Source organism: Danio rerio, chromosome 15, assembly GCF_052040795.2.
Source record: "Danio rerio strain M-AB ecotype USA chromosome 15, GRCz13ab, whole genome shotgun sequence".
Classification (NCBI taxonomy): domain Eukaryota; kingdom Metazoa; phylum Chordata; class Actinopteri; order Cypriniformes; family Danionidae; genus Danio; species Danio rerio.
The window spans coordinates 47,980,001-48,000,000 of NC_141035.1; the positions used below are offsets into that span (position 1 = coordinate 47,980,001).

General features: G+C 37.6%; 1 protein-coding gene across 2 annotated transcripts in view; it reads right to left on the bottom strand.

Moving 5' to 3' along the window:
- The window catches only part of dync2h1 (dynein cytoplasmic 2 heavy chain 1), a 277,874-nt gene that overhangs the window by 257,412 nt on the left and 462 nt on the right, over window positions 1-20,000 (bottom strand). For both annotated transcript variants that reach the window (NM_001423300.1, NM_001423299.1), the window contains 8 exon segments: window positions 2,642-2,755; window positions 10,480-10,611; window positions 10,685-10,917; window positions 10,998-11,142; window positions 15,241-15,359; window positions 16,490-16,628; window positions 16,713-16,883; window positions 18,313-18,502. In NM_001423300.1, the coding sequence (NP_001410229.1) occupies window positions 2,642-2,755; window positions 10,480-10,611; window positions 10,685-10,917; window positions 10,998-11,142; window positions 15,241-15,359; window positions 16,490-16,628; window positions 16,713-16,883; window positions 18,313-18,495 (1,236 nt within the window). In that variant the 5' untranslated portion in view covers window positions 18,496-18,502.

The window sequence follows — 20,000 nt, forward strand, 5'->3', positions numbered from 1 at the left end:
TTAAACTACAAAACCATAAGCCAATCAGGGGTGTGTTTCTGAAATCCATCGTTAGCCAACTAGGGTTGCAAGTTCTGTCGTTACAACCATAGTTAGTTGATTTGGCATTTCCCAAATCCGTCGTTCAAAATCCGCCAAATCCAACAAACATTGACAAACTGCGTCGCAAACTTCTATGCTTGCAACTACACCTCTGGAGCTGTAGTTAAAAACCTTGTTCCTGTCTGTGTTCTATTCCCAGTTATCCCCCCTATGGCCTATTCCTTTAAAACGTTCTAACATTTAAACTTGGAATGATTTTAAAAAAAAACACATTAAAGTAATCTCTCTTAGGTGTAATTTGCTTTCAAAGTATATTTACAATTTAGTTTTAGCGATCTTCTAATTACAATTGTGCTCCCTTCGCAGTGCACTTTAAAAACATTGATGTCATTTTCAACACAGCCGTGATTCATGACGAAAGCTATAGGTGACCTATTATTTAAAAATGGAATTATGTTATGTCTCCAAAGTGAAAACAAATGAAAAAAACATAGCATACGTTAATGCTTTTAATATATAGAAGGTTTTTATTAAGTATCTGTACTGTATATGACATGGACCTGTTGGTTACAATATTTCTGCAGTTGTTTACAAGTGTCAAATTGTAAAAGTGGACTTTTCAAAAAAAAATAAAAATAAACAATATCCTACTTAATAACAATAATAATAATAATAATAATAATAACAATAATAATCATCATCATCATCATCATCATCACCATCATCAATATTATTATTAGTTTTTTTTCATTACCTAATAAATAATAATTTTTTTATTTAATTTCTAAATAAATCACCTCATTACTTATTTATTTATTTATTTATTTATGATATTAGAATACGTGTTTGCTTTTGTAAGTGATTTTATGTATTAGAATAGAATATTGAGTATTCTCAAAAATATTTGTAAAGGAAACACAGGCCCTATATGTTCCATTTACATAGATTTTGATTAATATGGAAAAGGAGTGCATGTTTTTACCACAACTAATATTTTTGGTATACTAATAATAGATTAATTGTTTTTAAATGCGTGTAAAACACGAGCAGGGGTCTCAAACTCGCGGCCCGCGGGCCATTTGCGGCCCTCAGTGCAATATTTTGTGGCCCGCGCCGACCGCTGTACACTGACAGAATCAGCGGAGCGGGGAGAGAGAGCGCTCCCCGCTCCGCTGATTCTATCCGTACACAGCGCGCTTGTCACTCAATGCGCGTTGTCGCGCGCGTTCTGATTAGCTGTGTTGTCGCGCGCGTACTCAAGAGCGGTGTTATCGCGCGCCTACTGAAGGGCGGGACCGAGGGTGTGTCGCGTCACGGGGGCACTTTTGATCATTTTGGAAGGGCACTTTCTATGCAAGACTAAAAAGGGCATGTGCTCTGCACAGGTTGAGCCCTATGTGTGCACGTGCCTGCCGATATTATAGGTAGATACAGACTGATGTGACTGGAGTGGGGTGGGGGTGTTTTATTTATACATATATACGCCTTTTTTTAGGTGAGGGAATGGAAGTTTTGAGTGAGTTCCCCTACTTTTTTCCCTAGGACTTCAATAAGTCAAAGTACAGGTCTAGACTTAATGATGATCATCTTCAAGCCATACTGAGGGTCTCAACTGCTTCCGCTCTAAAGCCAAATGTGGTTCAGATTTGTGAGAAGAAGCGCTGTCAAGTCTCTGGCAGCAAGAAGTAGGCAAAAGATGCCATGTTCAGAAGAACTGTTCATAATCCTCACTCAATGTTCTATTAATGTTCAGGACACTTCATGTTCAGAAGAAATAATTAAAACTGTTACATAATGACATTTGAGGACTTTTTTTTGTGAAAACCCTTATGCGGCCCAGCCTCACCCAGACTTTGCCTCCTGCGGCCCCCAGGTAAATTGAGTTTGAGACCCCTGGTTTAGAGCATCATTATGAGCATTTTTTTACGTTATAACTAACGTGGATTAAAAGATGGATCTGCGACAGGAAAATTACGTGTTTTGGGAAACATTCATCACTACATAATTTTTCCAATTGATGCATCTTACTATGATAGTTCAGCCGCAAGTTATGTTTTTCTTTAGAAAACGCATCCCAAAGCAGTGGGCATTTACTTCCAAGTATGCAATTGACAACACCCATTCAAACAGAGCGTTCTGATGAGGGGGTCAAAAACAACACAGAATATAGACAAATACTTTTACATTTAGTTTTTTATGTAAAAGTCTACAAAACCTTATATGTGGACCTCAAAGAAGAGCACAAAATAAATAAATAAATAAAATAAGGTAGTTTATGACCCCTTTAAAATTCTATTTGAATTGGAGCACATTATTAGTGCTATTCCAATCAACGTTTAAAACATTTGTGGAAACTGTGATGCATTTTAATATGCAATTCTCTGATGAATGTAAATAAGTGTAATTAATACGCCTATAATATCAATGTTTTAGCTGTAATTTTTGTTTGTCAATTTTTGTTCTATCTTGTTTCCATCTCTCTAGCGCCTGCAGTCAGACAGTCATTTCCTGTCTAAGCGGACACACTTGGCTAGAATAAGCTATAATATACACAGAAAGCCAAATGTCTGGATATTTAGACTGCTGTGAATGCATGTACCTGCTGTGGACTGTCCTGCGCATCTATTATGAAGGTCTTGAGCTTTCCAGCTGCTTCCTGTTCTGCTGGAGCGATGAGCCGATCAAACTGAGACACTGCAGCTCTCCATAAAGGCTGCGCACGCACACACACATACACACACACACACACACACACACACACAGTTGAAGACAAATGTATTAGCTCTCCTGTGAAATTGTTCTTTTTTTAAAGAGCCCATATTATACATGAAATAGGGTCATATCTTGGTTGTAAGGGTCTCCAACAACAGTCTAATATGCATGCAAGGTCAAAAAACACTTTCATGGTCTTATAATCTGCATTTATTTTTACCTAATTATCCCAGCGACTCCTGTATGAATCGTCCAGTGATTCATTTGTTCCCAAACCCCTCCTTAGCGCGAAGCTAATCTGAGCTGATTGGACCGATGACAGTCTGTCGCGATTGGTCGACTGCCTTCAGTCAGAGAGTGAAATACCAAACAGCTAATCAGCAATATAAAAAGTAATCACAGTTCATACACGCTCGATAGTGTAGGCGTGGATTTTAGCTGCCACACACACACAAAAACACAACGACAACGCTCCCGCTTCCGCCCCCACCCGCCAAGTTTTAGCCTGAGAACCCGCCCCGTTTTCTTCCCGCCGCGCCCGATCCCGCTAAAGAGCAGGGGAAAACACAACCAAAAATCACCCAGCTATACAGTCCAGGCAGCCAAGCTGTCTGTATAAACACACACACAGCACCAAGCACACAAAGCTCTGGCTGTTTCTCAATTCCAAGAACGCAGAGAACGGACTTGTGTTCTTCTGGAGAGCGGTCTTGCCAGGTGTCCTCAGAAGAACGAACTCAGGAGACTGCGAGGGCAGAGAACGCGTCCTTTGAGAAATGGGATGCTGCGTTCTTCCTGATGGTCATGTGACCTTCACGCGTTTTAAATGGAAATTATTTAAACATTACAGCCTTCATACAACGATTTATTGTTTTTCCCCTTTTCAAAATATATATTTTGCATAAAAACAATATAAATTTATGTTGCACAATATGAATAAAACAGATGTTAATACGAATTTCAGCAAACAAACACCCTTAATGTGTTTATTCCTTTATAAGGATGTTCATGGTAATGTTTACTTTCACCGTTTCAATTAGGGAAACTCCCGATGTAAATAAGTAATATCTCCAAACTTTAATAATAAATCTAAATAAAATGCAGCGCTTCCCACCTCCAGTCGCAATGACTTCTGGGACTTCCAGAGTGAGTTCGGTGCTCAAGTCTGCATCAGTGCGTCCTCGATATCAAGATCACATGCGGGAAGTTTCACGCGTCCTCCGTACTTGCGGTCTTGAGTATTGGAACTGAACTTGGGCAGCTGATGATGACGTTGCACGAGAACACGAGGACGCAAGACCGCTGAAGAACGCATATTGAGAAACAGCCTCTCTCTCTCTCTCTCTCATATGCGCGCATGCGCACTAACACACACACACACAAGCACCAAGCAGACACACAGGCAAAGCTCTCTCTTTCTCTTTCTCATTCGCATAGCAATATCCGTGATATTGCTAGACAGCCCGTTCCCGTCCCAAATTAAACCCGTTACAGACCGCTCCCGCGATTTATTCAGAAATCTGGCGCGGGGACAGCCGCGGGAATGCAGACCTCTACCACGGAGCTCCAAAAACAAAGCAGCGCGCGTCGCGTTTTTAACGTGACTTTGCACGCGATAAGAGAATATAGCGAGTTAACCTGATACAGTACATGCGGTTACAAGTAACAAATCAGAACTAAATACATTTGCAAGCTAGAGTCAACGAGGCAACTTTAACCGCACGTACTTACACTTGAGAAATGGAGAAAGAAACCCATCCTGACGTCCAGCAGTAAGTTACTCTTTACTGATCCTTCCTTTAACAAACTCAGATGAAGTATTCTTTGTAGCTTGTAGTTTCCAGAAGTTTCCAGAAGTTTCCAACTGCTTGGCTATAATGCTGAGGTTTCATCTTTGGGTAGACCCTCGATAATATCCATCTGCAGTGTGACTTCAATCGACCGGCATGTTTGTGTGCGTGTGTTTGTGGGTGTGTGTGTGTGTGTGTCTGGGTTTCTGCGTGAGAGGGCGGGGCCTCAGGTTTGAAATCTCCCGGGTTTGCGCGTGCACGTGAATAACTTGGTTTCGTTCGTACGTCATGGAGAAACACCTAATGAATCGGTATCTAGACGACTCGTTTGAAGTACTATGAGTCGACTCTTTTATAGATGAATCAACCGTTTTAAACACTGTATTCTTACAGATTTAAGCCTTAGCTGGATACTTCACTTCACTTAGAGCTGTGTTACACACTACATGGAGGGGAATTTTCAAAAACCCATAATATGGGCTCTTTAAATATTTCTCAAGTGAGACAATTTATCGACACATTTCTAATCATAATAGTTTTAATAACTCATCTCTAATAACTGATTTATTTTATCTTTGTCATGATGACAGTAAATAATATTTGACTAGATATTTGTCAAGACACTTCTATACAGCTTAAAGTGACATTTAAAGGCTTAACTAGGTTAATTAGGTTAAAGTTAGGGTAATTAGGCAAGTCATTGTATAACAGTGGTTTGTTCTGTTGACAATCCAAAACAAATATTGCTTAGGGGGCTAATAATATTGACATTATCAGTTTTATATATATATATATATATATATATATATATATATATATATATATATATATATATATATATATATATATATATATATATATATTAAATAAATATATATATTTATTTATTTATATATTTAATAAATATATATATATTAAATATATATATATATATATATATATATATATATATATATATTAAATATATATATACATATATATATATATATATATATATATATATATATATATATATATATATATATATATATATATATTATTTATATATATTAAAAAAAAAATATATATATATATATATTTTTTTTTTAATATATATAAATAATATATATATATATATATATATATATATATATATATATATATATATATATATATATATATTTATATATATTTAAAAAATATATATATATATATATATATATTTTTTTTTTTTTTTATTAAAACCAAACTAAAATAAATAATAGTGAAAGATTGATTTGCTCTATTAAACATCACTTTCATAGGAGTTTCACAGGAAATGCAGCTGAATCATATAAATGATGTAAAATGAGCTTCCATGTAGTGTGTAACACAGCTCTAAGTGAATGACAACATCCAGCTGAGGTTTAAATCTCAAAAAGTGCACAGTGTTCTTAAACGAAAGAGTCGACTCACAGTCATTTATATGATTCATCTTTTGTCTGAATATTTTGATACAAAACATCGACAAATATGAGGTGCCGGATCCGGCAAAATGAGAAAGCCATTTTCCCTTCAGAGCCTAGCAGAGCACGGGGATCATGGGCTTGATCATGACGTAAATATTACTATAAGAGAGATGACCAGAAAGGCGGCTGTGGGGCCTTTAATAAAAAAAAAGTTTGTTTTCACAACAACACCACAGTATAGCCAACCTGGTGCTGTGCTTGTTCTTTTCCTTTTTCTGATGATTCATACAACAACCTACCCTGCAGTGTGGGATTCGCCAGCCGTTTGTTATTAAAGGTGCAGTAGGTGATTGTCTTCAAAAACATGTTGAAAGTCTCTTCACATTTTAATAGTACTGATTAAAGTAAATGATGGAAATATATTTATACGTATTTTCATATTTTGGGTAAGGCACAAAACAAAAAAATGTTCATCCAATTAAATATTGTCGGGCTGATAATCTCCATAATTCTAATAGGTAGCCCAAACTGTCTGTCAGCAAATGCAGATTTGAACAACTGCGCACCCATTCACGCAGAACCGCCAGTGAGCATTCACGTGGGCCGTGTGGACAAAAGTGACAGTGCTGAATGCTGAAACAAAACCTTTTAAAATCCTGAATCAATATTGGAGATAGTTTTGCAGTAGGGAGGATGACACCATGGCTGAAGTATTTCTGTTTCTGAAGGTCATGTTCTGTTTTAAACTATTTTAGTCACTTAAAGCTGATGTAGATTGTGGTGTTATGAATGGGTTATCTGCACAGAAGTGTTGTTCAGCCACTGAAATATCCTCGCGAAAGATTGATGTGACTATTTTCAGTTTCACAATGTCCTTTTACAGCATCGATAATGTAGATTTTTGTTGAGTTTAACCACAAAACATCAGTAAACAGCGCTATTCCACCTAGTCTGCTTACCTGAGCTGAAGCTAGTTTTATATTAACATTGGTTCATTTCTGAACAATGACAGCTTATGACACAGTCTCTATATCGTTTACCATGCTACTTTAAATATTCTGTCTGAAATAGCATGTCCGTATGGCTTAATAATAAGTGTAATTCCTGTAACCCGCTAACCAAGCACTAAGCATACAGTAATCGCTTTAGGACAAGGGGCATGAGAGAGTGATACATGAGAGAGTACAAGTTTTACTTGCAAACTCCATAACTGAAAGCATGCTTTATATCATAAAGATATCCGATACGTAGTATTATAAAGTACTATAAAGTTTTCTAACTGGCAAATGACATGATCTAGTGGGATCTGGGGCCTCATGTACGAAGACTTGCGTGGAAATCTTACTAAAACATTGCGTACGCACAAAGCTGTAAATGTGCGTACGCAGAAAAAAATTCAGATGTATAAAACACTGCGTACACCGAATCTCACGCATATTCTTTTGTACATCTGAATGAACGTGAAACTGAGCGCAACATGCACGAGCGCAAAACCCCTCCCTGCCTCCTCCCCCGTATGAATATGCTAATGACTATGCTAAAGGCAAAACCCAACGAAAAAGCAAAGGCAAAAGCAAGCAAGAAGAGAAACTTTGAACAGAATGTGATTTGGAGGTGCTGCTTTCGGAGGTAGATCGGAGAAAAGCGGTGTTATTTGCAAGTTTGTTCTCCGGAATTAACAACAAAAGAAAAAAATAGAGTGGGAGAGTTTAGCTGATGCAGTCAACACAGCTGGGTCTGAACATCGCACTGAGTGAATTAAAAAAAGAAATAGTGTGGTTTATATCTGTAAAATGTTGCAGGACGCTTAACAGTCTCAGTGGCGCTACTCGTAAGACGCATGTGATCATGAATTAATACGTTCGAGCATGAACTCGGCTCGAATCCAGCGTCTGGTGAACTCTTTCTTGTTTTTTCCCCCGCTACATATCATATTTTGCCAACTATTTATCACGAGAAAGACAAGTAGGAATCATTAATAAGTCTGTGCATCATATTTTATTTGCACATTTATTGAATGGAAATGTTTCTGATTCACGCATGCAAATTCATCTTCAGATAGTGTCTTTATAACAATGTGTGTGCAGTAGATAGCTCAGATTACATTGGGAAAACAGGCGACTGCTGCAAATTGTGCTTTAATGTTTAGCTGGTCAAATGTATGGTATGGAACCCTTATATACCTGCTGAACCCGTCTCATACAGCTGCCATTGCAAGGCTCAGACACTTTGTAGAGAGGAATTTAACACAACTGCCTCTAGGAGTCGCCAATGGAAATAAAACAGACACGCAAAAAAAATGTGCGTACGCCTGCCAGAAAGCTGCCGTGAAGCTGCGCACATTCCCACGTTCAGTTCATTGTTAGTAAATCCAAACGTGAGCGATTCTGAGCGTGAAACCTGGCGTACGCAAAGTTTTTGTGCGTACGCAGCGTTGATACATGAGGCCCCTGGTGATTTCAAAAGGCATAGCTTTGGACAACGGGAGGGATTGTTTTTGAAAGATATTATGCTAAGTGATTAGCATTTAGGCAGATCACCTACTGCACCTTTAAAGGAAAGAGCAGCAATGACTACTAGAGTATGGAGCTTTGTCGGACCTTGACAGAAACTTTCGTCAGTACATAGTTCATCGTTCAGTACATTGAACCAATTTCTTTTTCCTCCGGATTAAAACCTTTAAATGTGATTAAAATGATTGCCTCCTTGCTTTCTGTAGTTTGCAAAATGTGTATTTAATAGTGTGTTGTAACTTGTAATTGCTCCGCGCAGCTTGTAATCAAATATCTATTATAGATCAGTGCTTGTACTGCATCTCTCAGGTTAAATCTTTATGGGGCTATTCAATTATCTTCTCCAAAACCGCATTGGAAAGCAGGCTCATGCTTCTTCTTTTACCATTTTAATTGCGTTTCTGAGCATGTAATCCTCTGCCGTTTGTCAATGCTATGGCCACCATCCATCAGCTGATCCTACACATGCTATGCGCGGTCCATTTTTAAAATAGTTCAATTTCTGTCACTGTGTGGATTAATACTGAACGTGTGTCGTTGTTATTACTTGGGGTTAGGGTTAAGAGTTGAGTAACATGCTGGTGTTTAACTGCATTGCTTTAATGCAGGGGTTTTCAAAGTGTGAGGCGCGCCTCCCCTGGGGGGCGCCAGAGCATGTCAGGGGAGGCGTGGTAAAAATATATAATATAATAAAAATATAATTATTAAGTTTAATTATTAAATGTATTTTTTATTATATTTAAACGTTTTAATTAAACAAAGCAAAAAAATAATACGTCAAATATAAAAAAACCTTTTTTACCCAGAAGGCCATAGCTGTGAATTCGCTTCTGTTTGGCAAGCCCGCCAATACAGGTATATGCCTGCTAATACAATGGGTCGGTTTCTGAGACCCCCGATTCAAAGCTGTAATGAAGTTCACGGCCCTTTGGCCGCTGGGAAGAAGCTCCTCACGGAGACTGCCGTCAAACTGAAAGCAAAAGTAAAATATGTCCGGCCCGGTCCTCTCTCGGCTTCCTCTGCCCTTGTTCCTCCTTTTATGATCCAGAGCTCCTTCCATGGGATCCGAGGCAGGTGCGCACCGCAGGTATATCCACTTACGCGGTGGCCTCACTCCGTTCCCACGGCTCTCGGCCACGCCCCCTCGCCACAAAAGCCTTCAAGTTCAGGGTTTAAACCCAAAAGACGACGATATGATGATCAGTATTTGAGTTTAGGATTTACGTGGACAGGACCAGCTGATGAACCACGACCTTTATGTGTGGTTTGTCAAAATATTTTGGCTAATGACAGCATGAGACCCGCTAAACTTCGAGTGTTTTGACTGGGATGAACAGTTCTTGGATCTGTTCTATTCATATTGAACCATCATCCTAGTTTTAAAAACGTTATATTTAAATACTTGTTATTACTCTGTAAATAATTGCACTTTTATGCAAATGATGATAAAAGTGAGTTAACAGTCTGACATCTGTCTGTGTCTTTATATATACTGTATATATATATATATGTGTGTGTGTGTGTGTGTGCGTGCGTGCGTGCGTGTTTGGGAGGAGGGGGGCGCCAATGGATAAGTTGTGTCAAAAGGGAGGCCCACTGTCTTAGACTTTGAAAAACCCTGCTTTAATGCATTCTCAGCATTGGGCTCTCACATACTCTGTGCTACTTCATAGCCATAGTCGTTTCTTTACGTCTCATGCTCAACGCAGTCGACCAATCGCAACAGACTGGGTCATCGCACCAATCAGTTCTGATTAGCCTCATGCAAAGGAGGGGTTTGGCAACAAAAGAATCGCTAAACAAATCATATGTGAGTCGTTGGGATAATCAGGCAAAATAAATGCAAGTATAAGACAATGAAAGTATTTTTTTGACCTTGCATGCAGATCAGCCTGTTGTTGAAGACCCCCAAACCCAAAATATCACCATTTATAATGCATAACAGGGACTCTTTAAAATGATTATTACATATTATATCATAGTAAAGATCTGTACCTCAGTATAAGGGTTGTAGTGTATTGGGTTGAGTCCTGTGAATGGCTGATACACACGTGCAGCAGAAATCTGCTGTTTCCCTCCAGACAGCAAGCGCTGCAGCTTCTCACACACAGATCGGACCTGCACCACCTAATACACACATACACACTAGTAAAGCAGCAGATTATACTATCTGAGATGATTGACAGGTGTGCAGTCTGACCTCCTCCAATCGCTGTGCAAGGCTGTGTAGTCCCTGAGGGCGGTGCTTCTCTCCAGTCCACTGATGAGGGGCGTAGCGTTTCCACACCTGACCAGTCAGGTGTTCACAGGCCGCCACCCACTGCTCACACACAGCCACACCTCCTTTAAGCCCCTCCCTCACTGTGAAATAAGGGTCCTCCCACAAGCGAAGGTCACTCAGTTTCCTCTGAACAAACCTGCCTAGAGCTCCACCTTCAAACATCAGGAATGATATTAGTACTTATTATTATTATAATGAATGAAATGGAAATGAGAAAGAGCATGATGTGCACCTATGACATCCATGAGTCTGATCATGCGTGTTTCGGGGTAAGGCGTGTGCTCATTCTGCTTCCACACATCGTCTACAGCCTCACGCGTGTTCTCAATCAGGTCCAGTACCTCCACCAGACTGAAACTGTCCAGGTTACTGTAGTCCTGAAACAAACAAAGAATTCAGCCCACGTGGATGTCTTGAAAAGTGGCTTGTTCTTCAACCCTCAGGGGTGTCTAAGGGTGTTTTGGGGCTATGGAGAAGTTGTTGCTTTCAGTATCTTAAAAACATATGAATGGCTAAAGTGTGATAACACTGTAAACAGCACAAGCTGGGCTACAATTATATGTAAGTTTTTTTGAGAAAGAAATGTTTATGCGTGGTTAGTAGGGATGTAACGGTATCAGAATTTCACGGTACGGTAATACCTCGGTATGAATGTCACGGTACGGTATTTATTGAATCATTTACAGGAAAAAACAAAACTTATGAAAATACTCCAAAAAAGTGCCAAAAGTGTCAATGACATACAAATTAGCCATCTATCTGTAAGCTTTGAAACAGGAAGTTCAATTTTAATAACAAAAAAATATTAAACCATGTAAAAAAAATAAAGATTCAATTTAGTATTGTTGAAAACTCATCACATTCAACATTTAATCACTCACTCACTTAGATAGAGATGGGCTTTAAGGAAAATTATCATATAAATATAATCTGGTAAAAGCTGGTATCTCTGGGTATTTACAATGTCCCCTGCAACAGAAAAAACCCTCTCATTTGGGACTGAGGTTTCTGGGACAAGAGAGATATGACTTGGCCCAGGTTGACAGCAGTGGGTAACGTTGTGCATTGTCTTTCCCCCACTTGAGAGGACAAACCATGAGTGAGATAGAGATCTCATGTCTGCATCAATCTGAACAAAGTGCTGACAACACCGCTATTCAGTACGCGCGCGACAACACAGCTGATAAGAACTCGCGCGACAACACAGCTGATAAGAACTCGCGCGACAACAACGCTATTCAGTACGCGCGCGGCGACAACACCCGCTTTAGAGTTTTCCAGCTCTTTTTCATCCCCGCTTCTAGCAGCACACTCCATTTCTGCATTACTGGATCTGTAGCGACAACAGACCGCAAGGGATGATGGCCAAGCCTGGGCTGATGGGAATTGTAGTTTTCGCTACCTCCCGTTCGCTTCATTCGCCTGAGCAAATTTTCTCAGAAGACCTATAGTTTTACCGAGTCATGCGACTACGCTAATATCGAAAAAAATAATATTGCGGTATGACGGTATTTACAATACCGTTACATCCCTAGTGGTTAGTGGAAAAAAATCACTGAAGAAGTCACTGTAACAAGGCTGTGAAACACACAGAAAACATTTGTGCACAAGACTTTTGAGAACTGGATCTTGTAGCCAAGTGTTTTTGCTTCAAGAATCATCTTGTTTACTTGCTCACAGAAAATAATATATTCAATTAAATTTTCTAAGTCACTTTTTGAGTGTAAATGATCTATGCGAGAAGGAATGAACTATCATTACTAATGCAGTGAGTCACACCTGATGAGCTGCATAATGAGCCATCGGACAGGTATGTGACTAAGAGGGAAGAGCTGATATGCTGGTATGTCTGATAATATTTTTTTCCTCTGGAGAAAGCCTTATTTGTTTTATTTTGGCTAGAATAAAAGCACTTTGAATTATTTTTAAAAAACATTTTAAGGCCAATATTATTAGCCCCTTTAAGCTATATTTTTTTCAATAGTCTACAGAACAAACTATCGTTATACAATAACTTGCCTAATTACTCTAACCTGCCTAGTTACCCTAATTAACCTAGTGAAGCCTTTAAATGTCATTTAAATGTCTCCACTGTTTTTATGTTGTTAAATTGAAAAAAAAAAGCACTGGGTGTGTTTATATCACCCCAATATGACAAGTGGTGCTCGCTGCAGTGCCATTTGGGCGAGCTGAGCTCCAGCGAGGGAGAGCTTGAGCTTGAGCTCCACCTTTTTTGCACTTCTTCTACGAGTGATGTCACTGGGGGTAGGGTTAGGGGTGGGGTTGGTGTACGCATTAAAACAGCTTACAGGAGGCAGAACGAGAGCTCATGCTCCCCCTCGCTGGAGCTCAGCTCTGCTCAAATGGCTCTGCAGCGAGCACCCTCTCCAATATGATGGTCTATACACTATATATACACATATGTTTGTCCAACTAGCTTGAAAAGTATATTTTTCACCATAGGTGCCCTTTAAGTTAATGATCAAACTTAGAGAGCTGGATATCGACACGTCTCTCTGCAACTAGGTTATAGACTTTCTGACTAACAGACCTCAGAATGTTAGATCAGGCCACATCTGCTCCACCACCGTCACACTCAACACTGGTGTACTGAGTGTTGTGGTGTACTGTCTGTGTGCTGAGTCCCTTCCTCTACTCCCTTTTTAACATCGACTATAGGCCTGTGAACAGATCCAACACCATCATCAAATTTGCCAATGACACCACAGTAATTGGTCAAATCAGCAACAATGATGAGACTGCCTACAGGGAGGAGATACAGCATCTGGCCACTTATAGACAATAATCTGCTCCTTATTGTTATTGTTCACTCATTGTGAACTTCAGGAAGGGACGAACAGGCTCACATGATCCCATTCTCCTCAATGGGATGGCCGTTGTGCCTGTCTCATCCTTCAAGTTCCTGGGGACCCACATCTCAAAGGACCTTTCCTGGACCACCAATACCTCCAGCCTGGTCAAGATGGCTCACCAGCGCCTATTTTTCTGAAGGCAACTTAAGAAGGACCAGCTTTCCTCAGCCGTCTTGGTGAACTTCTATCCCTGCACAATAGAGAGCATCCTGACCAACTGCGTCACAGTCTGGTATGGAAGCTGCTCTGTTGCGGAGCGTAAGGCGCTGCAGCAGGTGTTGAAAACTGCCCAACGCATCATAAAGATCATTCCCACCCATAAAAATCTCAACTAGATTTCTCATTAAAATATACACAATAACAGCTAAATGAGAATGAAGCAGCATGTGAATATGGGCCCTATCATACAACCGGCGCAATGTGGCGCAAGGCATGACGCAATACTTGTTTTCTAGTTTCAGCTGGGCGCAAGAGTGGTTTTGAGGTGTTGCGCTACGCTGTTTAAATAGCAAACGCATTAGCGCTCATTTGTGCGCCCATAGGCGTTCTGGTCTAAAAAGGAAGGCGTTCTGAGGCGCACTGCTGGCGCGTTGCTATTTTGAGAAACTATAATAGATTTTTCATTAGACCAAAACTAACCCGGTCTAAACTCCAGCGCAGAGTTGCGCCTCGCTTACACACTGCTTAATACACACAAGAGAGCAATAGGCAAATATCTTTACATATGAAAAAAATTTAATATTAAGGATATATATAGGATATAATAAGAATAGATATAGGATATAAATATAAAGGATTAAAATATTACAAAACATATTATTTTCTAGCCTACATAAATATGAAAAATCACTGCTTTTATGTCTCCTTCATCTCGGGAGGCTTTTTCAGTTCATTCATAACAATTTGCTTTTGTATAATGTTATTATGATTAGCAGTATTATTTATTATATCCATATTTATCTTTGTTTTATTAAAAACAAGCTTAGATTTGTCCACCTGTCAGGTTTTAGACCATATGGGGCACAGCATGTGTTTTAGGATATAACTCAGGTTTTTGACCACACTTTGTTATTATTGTTCATTTATTCGTTTGCAGGAAATTAGAACTGAATTTAGAAATAGTTTTGACACAAATCTTTGCGCTTAACAAACAAAATTTATTATTTATAGACTAATTGATGTCTGTGCGTAAAGGTTTCCCTATCCACAAGAGTGAAAGTGAAAGTAGATCATTTATCTCTATTCTTGCACGGTAGATGCTCTGTTTAACTGTTTTCTTGTGAAATGCTCAGTTTTTCCACTTACACTTACTTTACGTCCTGTAAATAGCAAATGCACTTATGGCGCGACACAGGGCTCTTAAAGGGAATGGGAGATGAGACTCTGATTGGTTTATTTTCAAAACACACCTATAACTCATTAAGAAAATAAACTCAACCCTTTTAGACTATGCGCCACAGCGCAAAGCGGATTTTTCCGTCCTTAAATTAGCAAATATGGATTCTGACACGCCCTGAAAGCGTTTGAGCCCTGCGCTTTCCGTTTTGACCATGGACTGTCAAAATAGAGCCCTTTGTGTGTGATTCATCTGCATGTGTTTACCTTCTCAATGGTGGTGAAAAGCTCACAGAAGTGTGTCGCTCGGTCTCTTTCACTGCTCTTCTGACCAGAACGGCTGACATCACCCCAGAAGCTGAACTCATCCAGAGGAGTCATGATATCTGCACACACATCAGTCCATTCATATGTATTCACATACATATAGTTGAAGTCAGAATTACTCGCCCTCTTGTATATTTTTTATTTTTCCCATATAATAAATATATGACAACAATGAAGTAGGGCTGGGCGATTTGGCAAAAAAAATAAATCTAGGTTTTTTATAAAGTTTGACCGATTCACGATTTCGATTTTTTTTTTTAACTGTGTCACTAGTCTTCTCTAAACATTACAACATGACTGAAGTAGCATTCTCTTTAAAAGTAACTTGAAAAACCATCTGGTTAAGCAACATTGTATTTTTAATGGCCATGTCATACAAAAATCGGTCAAGGTGTAAATAAATGTAAAACAAATTCACGAGTTAAAAAGCGTTGCAGAAGATTTGAATAAGAAATAATTGTGTAAATATTGCAGTTGCAGGAATACAGAGGTATTTTTTGCAAGTTTTGCCTAGGAAAGATTGGCTGTTTGCTCGGTTTTGACTTTGTCTTCTTCTGATTGAATGACAGGTTGTAAAGCTGCTGCCTTTTTCTTAAAAAGATACAGTGGAAGTAATGGACTGAACATGGAAACTGTAAAGCCTAATTTAACCCAATGTGTGAAGTTGTGTACGTATAACAGGAGCAAATACAAGCACCAGATGTGTGTCTAATATAAAATAATATAGTTCATCTATTTTTCTTTTATCCCCCTTTTAAATATCGATCATTTGATGCACTTTGCTCCACTCTCTGTATTATGCTGCCTGATCTGTCTGGTTTCCAACTAGGTCTGCTAAATGACGTCATGGGGGCGGGTACTTTCATTTTCACTGCTAAAGTCCCTCACCTCTGCTCGTGTTCAAACCAAAAGATCGGCGCGGTTTTTCACATGGCAGGTTTTTACGTCCTTCATACATGTTGAGATCGAGTTTATCGACTTGATAAGGGAATATGTCTTGACAATCCACACAGGAGTGACTAATGCAACAAGAAAAAATCCTACATGACTTCACGCTTTAACAGACAGTCAAGCAGGTCGTGCACCAGTTCAATGTCTGGAATAAACATTTGAAATCTTTTGATATTCCAGAAATGCATGAACCCTGAGTGTTTGATTGACATGAAACATCTCAGCCATGAAAACTCACTTGACACATCCATCTCTGAATTACTGCGTTTCCCAGAATCCTTTGTGTCCGAGTGTCTAAGCACAGAGCCCAGTCCGATTTCAAGATCGCTGAGCAGAGACTGCAGCTTTGAATCGAACGACTGACTCCATTTATCATCCTGTAGAGAGCAGAAAACACACACATAAGCCTGACAGCTAATGACATCTATGTGAAGCTGGTCTGGTGTGTGTGTGAGCGTGACCTGCAGCAGGACGGGGCTGTAGACCTGACGCAGGGACTGGTAAAGGGTGCTGATGGGAGACTCCAGCATGGAGGACACCAGGACGCAGCGCTGAAGGTTCTCCTCCGAAACCACACATGGATGAGGCTTAAAGAACACCAGAACTCGGCCGTCACCGTCCATATTCTCCAGCTACACAGACAAAATAATATGATAAGATTTGACAAAATTATAAAATTTAATGACTGAATGTTAAAATATTGAACATTTGTGAGTTACTCAATGTTATTTTAATATTGCTATATATCCTAAAAATGTTTGTATCCTAAATATTAATGCAGTTTTATTTGACCAAAAAGGAGAAGCTTTACTTATTAAAAAAATCTTTATCGAAGAATTATTCTATTCTTTAACTAATCTTATTAAATTATGACTTCATAAAAAAAATCTTTATAAAGACGTAAAGTACTTTACAGTTGTCCATAAATTAACCTGGGGAGGTATTTATTTATTTGTTTGCTTATTTAATTTTATGTATTATTACTTTCATGAATCAAGTAGATATTACATATTCTTCTTTTAAACCATCATTTTAATCCATTAAAAAAATATGAATACATTTTATAAAGATTAAAATCAATGTGTGTATTAAATGTTGACACATATCCTTATTTAAATGCTTCATTGACAGGAACAGTAAACATTTTTTACTTAATTTAAATAATGTTTAAACGAAAAAGAAAACAAATTGTTCTCATCGTGAGCCAAAATGTGTTTAATAAAAGCTTTAAAAATGTATTTTTATTAATTATAATACAGTTTATTTATGCACTAATGCAAAAATAAATATCCCCATGTACTAAAATGACGATGCTCATAAGAAATGCTGGTAAAATTCACAATTAACCAATTTAACACACTGATACATCAACACATTTTCTTTCAAATCTATTGCAGTAACATTTACTTTATTAATATATTTATTTAAATATTGGTGTTTATCAGACTATTTATTCAGTGCTTATTTAAACATTCTCATAAAATGATGAGAAGAGTGAAAAAACTAATTATGCAAAACTAATTATAATCTTGAATATTCTCTTATTTACAAAACATCTTTAGTCATTTTTACTATTATAAAAAAGACTAATAGGATCTGAAACTTTTACTACTATACAAACAATCTACAAGCAATGCACTCTGATTAAAGCGAAAAGAATTTTAAGTAACCCATCTCATGTACTCTTTCCATTTTACGATCTTTTACCTTCTGGTAGAAGATACAGAACTTTCCGCTGGAAGCGGAACAGACTTAAGAACTCTTTTGTTCCAGTGTCAATCAGACTGTTAAACACTGATCGATAGTGTATGTAATTCTTTTGCATGTTGGCTTATTTTTTTAATTTTTATTGTGTCAGAACCTGCTGAAGTGCTGTGTGAGTTCACAGAAAATTTCCCCTTGAGGGACAATAAAGTATACAAACAAACAAACAAACAAACAAACAAACAATCTTATTAAACAACTGATGTTTCTATTTCCATCATTCTGACTTTGAAACATGCAATTTCAGAGCGAAAGCAGGAATTGAGGTACAATAAAAAAATACAACTGCCATATCACCTTGTTAGAGAACTGGAGCTCTTCTGATTGTCTGGTGACAGCGAGAAGAAACACATTCCCATCGTCTAAAAAGTTATCAAGTGGACGGCAGGAGGACAGAGATGCTGCAGTGTCCAAGCTGAAGTAATTCCCTGCTGTGGTCAGGATGAAGAGTTTACGAGGATCATCTGTTCCGGGCGCCATCTTTCACCTATTTAAAGATCATCTGCATTAACTACGGAAATCTCTTACGAGGAAATACAAGGGATACAAAACTGAAAGAAATTAAATAGAACCAGTCAGCCTTTACATTTTCTCCCGATGAAAATTATGTGATTTTGTGTTCATAAGCAAAATGTGGAAGATCCTATATGTTTTTCGACATTTATATAATTGCTCCAATTAAGAAACAAAATAATTAATAAATCTTTGATAATTTGTGTAAATAATGTGTAAATAAACACAAGGAAGAATGTTTCAGTATTTACTCATTTATTTAATTACAATTTATATATATATATATATATATATATATATATATATATATATATATATATATATATATATATTTATTATTATTATTATTATTATTTGTTATATATAAAGATGACGTCAGAATTATTAGTCCCCCTAAATTATTAGACCCCGTTTATTTTTTCCCTAATTTATGTTAAACGGAGAGCAATTTTCGTCAACACATTTCTAAATATAATAGTTTTAATACCTCATTTCTAATAACTGATTTATTTTTTCTTTGCCATGATGACAAAAAATAATAATTGACTAGATATTTTTCAAGACACTTCTATACAGCTTAAAGTGACATTTAAAGGCTTAACTAGGTTAATTAATTTAACTAGTCAGGTTAGGGTAATTGGGCAAGTTATTGTATATCGATGGTTTGTTCTGTAGACTATCAAAAAAAAAATTAGCTTAAAGGGGCTAATAATATTGACCTTAAAATGGTGGGCTGCACAGTATAGCATTGATATCGCAATTTAGACATCCACAATAGTCACATAGCAGGATATGCAATATTCAGTTATGATTATATTTGACCAGGAGAAACAGTTCAGAAAAACATGGGAATTGTGAAGTTATTAGAGAGTTTAACCATGATCGAGTGAACGGTTATCATTTGCACATGTTTTTAAGGTCTGACAGAGTTCAAAGTATTCACAAACATATAGTGTTCATTAATAAAGAATACTTTTACGGAATTAATTATAGGTAAAGACTTTTGGAGTGCTATTTTACATCAATTACAATTAGTCATCTTTTGATTTAGAAATTAATATAATATAAATCAACATATATCACAGAAAAACTAAATATTGCAATGACAGTTATTTCCAATATTGTGCAGCCCTTTTTCATATTATCAAGTTATATGATGTATACTTGTTATTGAGTTATAGAACTTCTATGTTAAGCTGCTTTGACACAATCTACACTGTATAAACGCTATGGTTTAATATTCATAAATATGAATTGAATTATATCCAAATGATATCCTAATAATAGTCTGATATCCAAAGCCTTTTAAAAACATTTAATTTAAAACATTTATCTTACTTAAATTTAGCACAAAATGTCACATTGCAAAGCTTTTAGGATCTTGAAAGTCAGTATTACTATTTCATGCAAACTTTATCAATTCTAATATCGGCTATATCCGTTTAAAATGGTTTGTCAGTCTAGTTTACGTA